Genomic DNA, 13,739 nt, shown 5'->3' on the forward strand with positions numbered 1-13,739 from the left:
TGTGGATCCTTAAATGCACTTTTGATTACTAAAATGACGTGTTTCAATCATACAGAACAAGTATTGGCTGCATGAATCTGTCATGCTGAATCAAGATTATTCCATAAACTATCAACCCTTTGTGGCAGATAAATGTTTAAGTATGGGCGTTTTAGCTATTGGAAATCATCAAGAATGTAAGTTGAGCATCAATGCTTACAGAGCTTGGCAGCTGAAGTAGTGCTGGTATTGCTGCTGGGAATATTAACATGTCTCTACATTGATGGGGCGTTGGTATTCGTAGAGGCAAAGAAGGGCAGAAAATTTGGCCTGGTTTCAGCCATTCTTTCAAAAAAATGGTTTTTGGAATCTGCTGTCAGCATTATGGATAGACATTGTTTCCATTTGATGAAATGTTTCATGCTAGTGATATTTCACCAAATCCAACAATTAAGAAATGCAAAGAGTACCAACTGGGGTTGGGCCAAGTGGTAAGCAGCTTGGTTCCGCTTAAGCAGGTCTCGGGTTCGAAACCTGGTGTATGCAACTATCCTTGTTGGGAGACTCACCCACCACAGCCAGGTGTGCGACCCGGGTCGACCAACGGATTAGTCAGGGTAAAGTCCTGGATACCGTGGCAGGCAACCAAAAAAAAAAAAGAAATGCAAAGAGTTGGACTAAACAACATTATCTGAATGGTGAATCTTCTCCTTCCCGGTTAAGGTTTCTTCAAAACAGTTGTCTAAGATAGCAAATCTTAAAAAAAAAATTGATTACATCTAAGGACATGTTTACCTAACTAGTGTTAATCTGCACTTTTTCTTGGAGAAAGACAAGAAATTATAGCATTTGCAAGTATAGTTTACGTTGGGTTCTCATAAAAATTCAAAAAAGTGGAAAGCATAGTTTAGTGCTCATGTTTGATTTTTTTTTTAATCCAAAAGATTCATGATCCAAATTTGATTTGTGAAAAATATAGAATTTTCCTGCCAAAAATCCTTTAAGTGATTGTGAAGTGATTATTAATAACTTGGGAACCTTTTTCAACTGATTATGAACTGCAAAAAGTTGATACTTGAGCAAATAGATTAATCCATTTATTATTCATATTTCTCTTTTGAGACACTCCATTTAATCTATAAAGAGATTAAAATTTTGATTAACTTATTTAAGAAATGATTAACTTTTTATGCATTGATAGTGTAGTGATTTTTTTAAATAGCAAATTTGAATGTATACCATATTACATGATTTAAATTTCAAATTTGGATTTATGCTACGTGACATAATTTATACCAACTAGTGTTTAAAAAATTATGTACTAATAATGTATAAAAAATTATCTTTAACAAATCCAAAGTTTATCAAATGTGTTCTTTGATTTGAGTTCGTTAATTACAGTTATTTATTTGCACAATCAAAATTAAAAAAAAAAAAGAAAAGAAGAGAAAGAAAAAGTAAAAAAAACCAACAAAAGAAAAGAAAAAGGATTAAAAAAATTATTAATTGGGATAATTTCAGAAACCTCCCTTGAGGTTTTTAGCAATTTTGCTAAGCTCCTCTGAGGTTTGAAAAATTACACATACCTCCCTTGTCATTTAAAATGACAATACTACCCTTAAATATTTTAATGAAATTCCCTTATTTGATATGCTTATAGTTAGAATGACTTTAAAATTATTTTTCATTATTTTTCCTTCTTATTCCTTTTTTTTAATTCTTTGCCAATAAAATTGTAAAATTACCATTATTATCTCTAGTTTCTATTGTAACAAAATGTCGAACTAATGATTTTTTTAATAAGTTAACTTTATACGTAATTCGATATTTTTGCTAATCTTTGTTTTCTATTTTTTGGTATTAAAATTAACAATAAATCAAAAAGAAATTGTCCAAAATCACTACTAAAGTATGATAATTCTAGGGAAATTTGTCAAATTGGTCCCTAACATTTATCAAAAACACTTTTTTAGTCCCTATCATATAAAATCAGCCAAAATTATCCCTCACACTTAAATTGTGATCCAATTTAGTCCTAATGCTCGTTTTTGCTCATTTCTCCGACTTAAAATAGCACGCCTCTCTCACGTGATTATATTTTTAGGGGCAAAACCGGAAAACACATTTCATTACCGGTTGAAAGTAAAAGGATAGGGGACCACTTGACTTTGTCAGTAGGCAAAGCATCTCCAGCTGCAACACCACCTTCCCGGACACCTACCACCACCTCCTCCTCCTCCCCCTTGACTAATTGTTGTTGTTGTTGTTGTTCCAGTTCAGCAACAGCCGAAAACGGAGAAGGAAGAGGAGCAGCAGCAGCTTGTGATCCTGTTAACCTGGCCAATACAACAAAAGACATCCCTCCAAGAACATTGTTTAAGCACCTCAAAACGACGACGGAGCTTTTGAAAAGAAAAGAGGGAAGGCCCTTGGCAAGCAGAAACTCGATGCCGTTGAGGACTTGGTATCTGAAGTTGCTGCTGACACCCATGTGGACGGCCCAAGTGAAAGCGTTCAAAGGCGTCGGAGGAGGCTTGTTGGGGGTCTGGAAATTGGGATCCATCTTCTTCCTCATCTTGATCAGGGCATTGGAGATGACAGTTCCCACGAGTCCGGCAGTGAAGCCCGCAGCTGCAAAGAGGGTGCCTTTGTACACAAAAGGCCCCATCCGACTGAATACGCCGTAAGCCCCCGACTTGAACATGTGGCTGGGAGGACAGGCGGCGAAAATGGAGGGGAGGCGGCCAGAAGAAGAAGCGTCCCCAGCCCCTGCGGTGCGTGCCAGGAGATACATGAGTAGGAAATTGAGAATGGAGCCGACGACAAGGGTGGAGAAAACGAAATCCAGTTCATTAAGGCCGAAATTAGGATGAGATGCCATGTCCCCAAGCACGCCGGCTGTCACACTCTACAACTTTGTCTTCGTCATCATTATCACTAACATTTCCAAGTTATGATTGTTAATTAAGGGATGCAATTTAGGGTTTCTTGAAACTGTAATTTGAGGGGGAAAGGTGAAAAGGGAGTGGTGGTCCCCTATCCTTTTACTTTCAATTCTGGAAATGTGTTTTCAGGTTTTGCCCTAAAAATATGGTCACGTGGGAGAGGCGTGCTATTGTTAGCCGGAGAAATTAGCAAAAACGAGCATTAGGACCAAATTGGATCACAATTTAAATGTGAGGGATAATTTTGGCTGATTTTATATGTTAGGGACTAAAAAAATATTTTTGGTAAATATTAGGGACCAATTTGGCAAATTTCCCATAATTCTACTACTCAAAAAATTCATAAATTCTGAATCAATTATTTCAATATTTTATTTTCTATCTTATAAATTTAAATCCATAATAAAATACCATCAAAAGTATCCTATCATAGTGACAAAATTATTATTATTATAGTTGTTTATCAAATAGTAGGTATAGACATGAAAATTTCGGCACCTTTTCCTTATAATTACATTAGATAATCTTATAATTCTATAAGGAAATAAATTAAAACTTATTACACAAGGGCATTTTTGGATATTTATTTAAAAATTTGACCAAGTCAATATTATTTTAAGGTTTTGTACTAAAACTATCAAATCAAGGGAGGTATGTGTAATGTTCAAAACCTCAGGGGAGCTCATTGAAATTATTAGAAACCTCAGGAGAGATTTCTGAAATTAACCGTTATTAATTTGGTGTTATTTCAATATTTGTCCACTTAAAACTATCAAATCGAGGGAGGTATGTGTCATGTTCAAAACCTTAGGGAAGCTCATTGAAATTGTTAGAAACCTCAGGGAGGTTTCTGAAAGTATCCCTTATTAATTTGGTGTTATTTCACAGAATATTTGTCCACTTAAAAATTTTCCCTAAACGATTAAACCCATTCTTGCATTCTTCCTTTTCTTTTGTTAGGCTCGATCCTCCTAGCATTCAGGAATAGAAACGACGCCGTTGAATCTCCAATGCATCAGCAAAGGCAGCCCAAAATATATATTTGCTCTCCCCCTTTCCCACTTGCCAGTAATCTGCATCCATAACCAAGCAGGCTTAAGAATCTGCATATCCACTAAGGTGCTCTAGCTCTTTTTGCTGATAAATTTCGATTCTTACTGCTTTTCTTATACATGTTTTTCTTAATTTTTATGTTCATTCATTCCCAGATAAACAAGACCTTCTTTTTTTTTTTTTTTTTCGTTTTTGGTTGTTGTCTCGACAATATGCTTCCAATAAATGTTTTTTTTCCCTTCCCCCCCCCCCCCCCCCCGGTTTCTGTCTCAAATTTCATGACAAAAGAATCTGCAAAATGGGTTATTGAATCTATTCTACTTTTGTATTCCTGGGATGTAATGCTTTACTTGAAAGTCAAGTCTCGAGCCATAAAGATCAGATTTTTGTTTTATTTTTATTTTGGTTTAGTAACTGGGATTGAATTTTTCAAGAAACAAGGGGTGTTGACTATGTTTCTTTGGTTCTATAAAATAGACAGTGCTTTCGACTTGAATAGTTTTGATATAGTGTGGTGAAGTGCTGAAAATTGATGGAACCTATACTTGACCGCGAACTTTTGAAATCCCTGCTGTTATTAGTCGTGTTAGTCAGGTGGGATTTTCTAGATAGGTGTTTTATCGCTAGAGTGATGACAGTTTTTTTAAAAATATGTTCTTGGTGAAAAATACATTGGGGACATTCTACTTGTTGAAATTGGAAATCATGATTACAGTTAAAAATGAAAAAACAATAATCTAGAAACAAGGATGCATTTCCACTTTTGGCCTCTGTGGTTCGAGGTTTCAAGATTGTGTAGACATGAACTCATGCTGCAAGTAGCTATGTGAATTTTATGGACCAACTTATATTTAATTGTTGTTGCTTGCTGTTTTTTGCTATTTTTTTCTCCCGAAAATATGCAGTTATGATTCCTTTAAACTTATCGAATCTCATGCAATTCCTGCGTGCAATTGTCAGTGACATCGCATGGACTTTACGCATTGATACCTCAACTGATTAAGGGTTGCAATTAGATTGACTTTTATAATGGGTTCTGCTGGGACCAGCGGAGATCAGAAAATCAATGTGTATATATGGGACATGGACGAGACTCTAATATTGCTCAAGTCTTTGATAAATGGAACATATGCTGAAGCATTCAATGGTGTAAAGAATCTACAAAATGGTGTAGAAATGGGGAAGATGTGGGAGAATCATATTCTTCAAATATGTGATGATTATTTCTTCTATGAACAAGTGAGTAGCCTCCTCAGTGTATCTTTTCTAAATTTCAAAATGTTGCATTTCGTTCACAGTTCATAAGTGTGGATGGCTGATCTTAGTCCTTCTTTTGTTATTGGTTGGAGTTCTCATGGTTTAATCATTCAGATTGAAAACTGCAATCAACCATATTTGGATGTCATGCGTGAATATGATGATGGTCTAAACCTCTCTGGTTATGATTTCCATCATGATGGTTTTGGGCCCCCATTTGATGATGTCAATAAAAGAAAATTAGCATACCGCCACCGGGTTATAGCTCAGAAGTACAAAAAGGTACTATACTTTAATTCCTTTAAATCATGTCTTATCTAATTCTTACTCAGTTTACCATGTCCTTGATTATTTTGGTGCCTGAGATATCAATAGCACATTTTGAGTTCAATATGATTTCTATTTCTCTTTGTAAAATATGGGACATAAGGTGAAAAGAATTAAAAAAAAAAAAGTCAAAACTTTCCAAGATAAAAGGTTAGCAAAAGAGGGAAAAAAATTTCTATGCTTCCCAATCCTGACTTGATTGTGTAATTTCCTAGTGATAGAAACTGCTTAATCATATAAAGATGTTTGCAATATGCTCAATCACACGTATTTCATCATTAAGAATGACCTTCAGTCAACCAGTGTTATGTCTCTGGTTTTTAGTTAGTGTTTTGATCTTATTCGTGATGCACAGTAATTCTAGAATGTCTGTGGTGTTTTCTGGATTTACCATATCTATGAAAATCTTACCCTCTAAATTCTGTCAGGGGTTACACAACATCATTGACCAAGACATGGTGAAATCCTGGGAGATTCTCTATGATTCAACTGACAGATATACAGATAGATGGTTGTCTTCAGGTAGGTAAATCATCACTGACAATTTTGAAATTATCATAGTGATGCAAGTTGCTGTATCTCTGTTTGCCTCACTCTTATCCTGCAATGATTCAGTAAATTAAATATATTTCAACATGATATGCATGATTGCTTCTTTTCCACATTGAGACACAGGTAAAATTGCTTGAATACTTTGTTGTATTGAGGTTACTTTTTCACATTGGTGTGATATGGGACACAATGTAAAGTTTGCAAGTGTTAACTCTTTGGCCCAATTTTTCACATTGGAATGAGATTTTATTGAAATGCTACTCTCAATGGAATGCAACTCATACTGTACGTTGGTCATGTTTGACATTTTTGACAATGGAACCAGGTCTGATCTGGTGTAGTGGACCTGATGTGGTATAGACCTGCTTAACCCTATGCTTGATGGTCTCTATTCTTTAGCTCACTTCGCTTGTTGCCTTCTGGTGGTTCATCAGAATTGATCAGCTGTGCTTTTAAAGAGATTAGATGTAACTTATGTATGTGTAATTGATCAGTGTAAATCTCTGCAATGCAGCTCGGGTGTGCTTGGAGCACTGTGCTGCTGGGAACACAGACCTCATACCCCCTATAGACTCAACTCATAGATCTAATTGTGCAAGGACTGGATGTGATGTAAATGTCTTAGTGACTTCTGGATCACTGATTCCTAGCCTTGCCAAATGCTTACTCTTTCGACTGGATGGTCTGATTGCTTGTGAGAATGGTCAGTCACTTTCTTCCCTGAACTGTTTGAGGCACTCAGGATGTATGATTGTGCATGTGGTCTTGTTTGCATTAGTGTTTCATTCAGAATGTTGGTTATACCTATCCACTTAAGCTTTACTTGGAATTAATATATAATTATTAAGATGAGCTTCTAGTTTTGTCATATTTATTCATCTTGAAAACTCAAATAGCAGGTTAGGCATGTCAATGGGTAGGGTCTGGTTTGTATCCCTTTGATCCAGATCTAGACCCATTTAATTTAGTTAGATCCAGACCCAAATCTAGACCCTTTTGGGTCTGGAAAAGTAAGTCCATACCTAGACTCTTATGGATCTGGGTATCCAATGGGCATTCATGGGTATTTTCTGAACATACTAAAGTAAAAATGTATTTAAAATATATAGAGTTCATAAATAATATAAATACCATCCAATTTTTGTTTTCAAATAATAAAATTAACATTCGACAAGTTGAATGCAATATTGTGAACTCAAAGAAAGAATTATTATTGACTACTTCTATATATTTTCAAAGATTCAACTGCATCCATATCCAATATTCATTTGTTTGCCTTTACCTTTTCTCCTTTTCTTGAAAAGTTTGTATCAATTACAATGACAACTAGGATTAGTTTTTAAAAAAGAAAACAACCATAACATATATAAATATTTAATCTTATTAAAAAAATGTAATTTTGTGCCTCTTTTTCTTATTTAAACCTCAATGTTGGTAGATGTCTTGCAATCCAGCACTAAAATAGTGAATGAAATAAAAGTCATTTGACCAAGGACCGATGAAAAATAAATAATAGAATAAGAAGATTTACAAACACTTATTCATTTTTTCTTTGATTCAATCCAATCATTAGTAGTCACTAATATTTCAACCATATCTAGAAGCAATTTGGCACGAGTCTCATCAATCACCCAACCACCAACACTAAATGCAGATTCTAATGCCATAAAATCTTACTATATTCGATCTAATAGCCATAAAATATTAGATTATTTTATAAATTTACTAATTTATATTATTTAATTAAATATATATATGGGTCTAGGTAAGTTCTAGTACGAGTCTGGATTTGAATATGGATTCTAGAAAACCAGACCCTACCTAAATCCACGACTCTCTCATAGGGTTTGGGTCTGGATACAGTCTGGATTTGAGAAATTAAATCCAAACCCTACCCAATATAGTGGGTCTAGGTTGGATTTGGGTAAGATCCGATCCATTGACACGCCTATAGCAGGTGTTCATGGCAATTAGTATCACCTTGTTTCACACTAGGCTAAGGATGCCTTTATGATTTAGTTAGATGCATAGACTTGAATCTAATGAAGGAATTCCTTATTCTTAACTAAAAGTTGTAACCTGTCAGATGTGGAAGTCTGTGAGAGCAAGCATATTTTGTAAGCATGCTCTGAATAATAGTCAACAACTGGACGAGATAACTGGATTTTACCTGTGAAATTAGATATCCCCAAAAAATTATTGCTTGAAAATGGAAGAAGATGCTTATTTAAATCTCACACCCAAAAGAACAAAAAGGAGAGAAGGGAAAACAAGAAAGAAAAGAATGTGGATGGCCACATCCCATTTCCGATTTTTCTGTAATCACATTTTATTTGTCCCTTCATTATTGCTTCATAGATCATCAATGTGTAGCCATCTGCTGTGAAAGGCTTATTGTACTCATGCCTAATTGAGAATTCTACCATTATTTGTCGATTGTTTTGAGATAAATTAAAAGAATCCTCAAGTTCATAGAGTTACATGTTAGATTTAGCAAGATGGCTTGCTCTACATGAGAATGGCAGTGCGGGTGTCATGTTTTTAACAGATTGAACTGACAAGGAACAACTTGTGTCCAATCTAACATGCATGCTAGACTTTGAAGTTTCTTTTTGAGATAACTAATTGCAGTTATGATGAAACATGTTGCATTGCCTTTTTTTTTTGGTTTCTTTAAGCAGATATACCTGCGCGCTTGTTTGTTATTTTTATTTTACTGTACATTATTGTTATTTATTTTTTAGGAGAAATAGATTCTAACGTTTCAACAATATTATCAGTGTATAGCTCATGGGAAGTGGGGAAGCTCCAGTGCTTTTCATGGATAAGAGAACGATTTAGCAGGCCAAATGTCCAGTTTTGTGTTGTTGGCGACGGTTGGGAGGAATGTGAAGCTGCAGAAGCAATGAGATGGCCATTTGTTAAAGTTGATCCATGGTCAACCAGTTATCATAGGTTTCCAGGCCTGACATTGAAAGACTTGAATCTCTATCAGTCTGTTGTATATGGAAATCCTGAGGGAGAAAACGAAGAGTAATTCAATATACTCAGAACACAAACTGTAGTGCTGAAGTTAGCTGATTTTGAGGCCCTGCTTGAGTAAATTGAGGCTGCAGTTTATGCAATAAAAGTTCCTGAGAGCCATATAATTCTGGATGGTGAACTGAGTCGGATCATTTCGATAGCCAGAATACAGTGGCTGGTTCTATTCTTCAACTTCCAAAGGAGTAGATCAAGTGCTTTCCACTCATTCCTTGTGCATGGCTTCTAAGCTTTACCAACTTCCATGAAGAAGAAGATGATGACCAAGCCATTGGAACACACATTCATGAAAAACGTCCAAAGAGATGGCAAATGTTTTACACATCCATGAAAAACGTACAAAGAGATGCCAAATGTTCTTTTCTCTTTAATGGGTCTTGCAATATGTTAATATCCATGCTGCATGCACATTTTGGCAATTGAAACCTATAAATGAATGATTTGGATATTCCTCGCCCAGATTAAAGTTAAAATCCATGGTCTAGGGGTGGATTATATATATATTTTTTCCCTTATTCAAAATTGTCATCCTTAATGTAGAAAGCCATGAGCCAAAAGATTTCGAGTCTATTACCTCGAGCTGCTTTCAAGCCGAGGAGGTTTTAGTCTAATAGTTAAAATTGAATGGCTAAAATTGAAACTCCAAAAATTAGAAATATGGGTTCAATCTGCCATCTTTCTTTCTTAAATCCAATCTCTAATCTTTCAAAAAACATAACCAAAAAAATCCCATAACTGGTCCCTCCCTGTAAGGGGCATAGTTTACCCATTTGGTGCCAAGTTTATCAAAAGAATTGGGCCAAAGGCTTTAAGCTCTGTTGGTGGCTTGGATAGCCTTGTTTTTAAGTCCATACATTTGAAGGGCCAATTTTGACTTCAACACCAGACCAGGTCATATAAGTTGGCATATCTTCTTCTGAATTCTTGAATCTCAGTATGAGATTTTACTTTTTGGTCTCACCTTCAAATTATCATATGATGTGACGCTAATTGTAGAATCCTGAATTAGTGGTTTCCAGGGATAAGGAGATAGGCTAATCCAGAGTGTGTTTAGTTGCAGAATCCTGAATTAGTGGTTTTTTAAGGATAAGTAGATAAGCTAAATCCAGACTGTTTTTAATTTCGTCCATATACCACATGGTTGTGAAATAATCACTCCACTCTGTTGCTACCTTCAATAAGGACGTAACAAAAAAGATCATCACCAGCTAAGGCGATGACTGATGAGTACATCATGTTTCCACGAATCAAACCAGACCCTATGATTGTAATGAATTTAGATTCTCGTACCTTTGACACTAACTCGTTGATGCAACTGATTACTATGCAATTTATCCTGAAACCCAAAAAGCAGGAAAAAAACCATCTAATAATTGAGCACCCCGCAGATTGAATCGTCCCTATCGGATAGCTATTAGATCTGGACACCAATCATGACGTCTGCCTGATATAATCTGTTGTCATTTGAAGTATACATATACATCTTTTCTTTGTTAATACAAGTTGGTTGAGTTAGTGAGAACGAATAATTGGTCGTGTGTTCAAATTCAACTGCTGATGTGAGAGCTATCTTGGTGGGGTGAGTGATTTGTAGTCTCGGGTCATTGCCCTGATCCGTAGTGATGATCGAATTCATCCAGATTAACTTTTTCCTATATATATATATATGTGTGTGTGTCGGTACTGGACGATCCAGATCTATCCTACATTTTTTTAAAGATAAGGTGATATCCATGAAAAGCAAGTCCAAATTTTCGACAGGTAGACGATAGCTGATGATTTGAAAACTGCATTGATAGGTGATTTATAAGAATTCTGTAAATGACCTATGGCCCCGGGGGATTACCTCTGATCCACGTGGTGGTGATCGAATTCGCCCGAGCTAACTTTTTCCTATATGTATGTGTCATGTGTGTGTATGTGTGAGATAGAGAGAGAGAGAGATATTTTTCTTTACTATACTATCCAAATCTAACCTACATTTTTCTAGACGCTTAATGCTTAATAGTCATCAATAGCCAAAATTATCGCAAACCCTCCAATCAACGTACTCATTAAGGTGATATCCATGAAAAACAAGTCCAAATTTTCGGCAGAGGGGGGCGATAGCAACCTCATCTTAGTGATGAGGATGTTCACTTGAAACGATGCCCAAGTTTGACAGTCTGTTCAAGATGTGTGAATGAGGGGGATCCTTAAATCTTCATCAGGGAACACTTAGATGTGCGGCCAACGTTTTAATTTTGTCTTTACATTTTGTTAAAAATGATGTGGCGTGAATTATGTAGGCCCCCAAGAGAGCAAAGTCTGGGGAAGAGATTCAACTTTCACTGATTTTCTTCTTACCATGAAGGGATTTGTCCAGTCAATCGAGAAAGTGTAAAGCCAACTTTTGATAGGTTGCAAATTGGTTTATGGACGAGATCTGTTTTGGATATTTTTTGGGTTAGCGCTAGGCAAAGAGATAACATGAACTCATCGATTGGAAGATTACACAAGTTCAAAGCAAGTATTGATATTTTTTTTTTTGTATAGATTGTGATTTCTATTTTCTGGTCATTTTTTTATTACGATAAAATATCATAATTTCATTAAAATCTGCACTAATGGTAGAACTTTAACTATACATTTTCTGGTCATTTTTAAGTAGGTAGATCCTTGTATAATCTAAAATCTCCATATTTCTGTAATTTTGGAAAAAGTAAATTACTGTTCACTCCTTGTATTTTATAAAAATTTCCCTTTTACCTCCTTCCTCTTTTTTTTTTTTTGGTGTAATGATCTTTAGGTCTTTTTAAAACAGAGTAATAATTTTTTTGAGGTAAAAAGAGTAATAGTTCTAGGTATACTAAGAGTAGTAAGAATTTTACTTATACGAATAACTAAATTAATTTTTTTTAAAAAAAAGTCTGTAGTTGTCTTGTCCATTTTACCTGAAAAGTACGAACTTGAATTTATAGAACACTGCTCTTATGAGTGTCTAGCCAAATGTACGTTAAAGAACATCATTAAATTTTTCGTTAGTGTAAAAACTAGAGCCACCATGGATTCCCAGTCGGCAAATTATCAAAGCCCCACGAGAGTGCAAGGTGACATAAACACCCACAAGAAAGCAAATGGCCAATTGTGCTAAAAAAAAATTTGCCTATTGTTCTCTTTTCTATGTCATGGTGGGCTGCATTTGTGTATAATTGATGAAATGAACTTCAACTTGTAAGATTATTAATTTCTGGGGCAAGCACGATTGCAGGCAGCAGTCGTTCAAAAAGGTTCACGATCATGATTTGGCCAATATATATATATAAAGTTCAGATCACATCTTGCACATCACTTTTAACACTATGTGTGGAATTCATAAAATTTTATTCTATATTTACAATGTGTTATATATTTACATTCTGAACAAATAAAATTATATCACATAGAATTGAACAAAACCTGAGCATCAGAAGATCGGACATCCGCATGTTTCAAGTTTCAAAGAGCCAAAAGGAATTTTTTCTCTTCAAGAAACACAAAAAGGAAAAAAACCAAGAATTTCAATTCTTCTTGCTGCATCAATTGATGGATTTTATATAGAAGGGAGATAAGAATATCCACTTGGGGTCACAAAAAGGAATGCGGAGAACAGCCAAAAAAAGTGTACAAACTACAAACCAAGTGGTCCAGTCTCTTTATTATGTATTGATCATCTTCCTTTCAATTCACTCGTCATGGGGCTGTCTTGTGAGTTTTCAGCCTTTGAAGGGTCACTGCCCATGCTTTCTTCTTCATACACTCCCTTGTTGCTCTCTCCCCTTTGTTTTATTCACTTTTCATATTGTACGTTTTATTTTTTTCCTTTTCTTGTGGCAAAGACTTTTCTTTGGTAATGGGGTGTCAATTTCCTCCAATACTGGTACAAAGATAAGGGTTCGGTTGACAGGAACCGGTGGGCAATCATTCAGAGCATTAAACTCTTTTTTTTTAAAAAAAAAAAACAAAAGTGAAGTTTATTCGGAAATCTCAATGCAGGGGTGGAATGAATGGAGTATGTGTTTTTATATGATAAATTAAATATAATTTAAGTATATTAACAAGTGGATACTGGAAACCCACTAAAAAAAATTCTGAAAGTATATATATATATTGCATTCCTCCAATTTATTGCATTAAATTTGCTGATAAAATTTTCAAGACTTGTATGAACCCCTCCATAATAGTGATTCCTCCACTTTTGTCAATAATAAGCCCATCTTTTCACATCATTTTCGTAATACTTGTCTTTGCATTCGCAGTAGTGGGGATACTCAGCCGTTGGAAGATGTTCTAAATTAATATTTTTATGTAACATTGTCCTAATATATAAGGGAGGAAATGTTATTTTTACTTCCTTTTTTATTAATCGCATTCCTACTATCATTTTTATTGTATGATTTTTTATTTATTAGATTATATGATAAAATAAACGGTGAGAGTACAATTAACAAAAAAAAAAAAAATAGAGTCCAAATAACAGCTATCGCGCATAGCGCCACGAGCAAATTTTTTTTTTTTTAATTCAAGTTTCTTAAAATGGCATGCGAAAAGTGTCTCATGATTGAA

The 13,739-nt window shown here is 35.1% G+C and overlaps 2 protein-coding genes across 2 annotated transcripts; one reads left to right on the plus strand and one right to left on the minus strand.

The window, feature by feature from the left end:
• Positions 1-188: 188 nt before the first annotated feature.
• LOC113703813 (protein RETICULATA-RELATED 3, chloroplastic-like) lies at positions 189-4,007 on the minus strand. The gene is made up of 3 exons (XM_027225294.2): positions 3,987-4,007; positions 2,228-2,887; positions 189-254 (listed from the first exon to the last, which is right to left on the minus strand). Exons 1-3 carry the CDS (start codon positions 4,005-4,007, stop codon positions 189-191), a joined length of 747 nt encoding a protein of 248 aa, XP_027081095.2.
• LOC113702963 (protein phosphatase EYA) lies at positions 3,902-9,603 on the plus strand. The gene is made up of 6 exons (XM_027224154.2): positions 3,902-4,043; positions 4,938-5,216; positions 5,349-5,516; positions 5,990-6,083; positions 6,628-6,816; positions 8,894-9,603. The coding sequence occupies exons 2-6, from the start codon at positions 5,007-5,009 to the stop codon at positions 9,148-9,150; spliced, it is 918 nt and encodes a 305-aa protein (XP_027079955.1). The 5' UTR covers positions 3,902-4,043; positions 4,938-5,006; the 3' UTR covers positions 9,151-9,603.
• The last annotated feature ends 4,136 nt before the right edge of the window (positions 9,604-13,739 follow it).

Source organism: Coffea arabica, chromosome 8e (genome assembly GCF_036785885.1).
Source record: "Coffea arabica cultivar ET-39 chromosome 8e, Coffea Arabica ET-39 HiFi, whole genome shotgun sequence".
NCBI classification, from domain to species: Eukaryota; Viridiplantae; Streptophyta; class Magnoliopsida; order Gentianales; family Rubiaceae; genus Coffea; species Coffea arabica.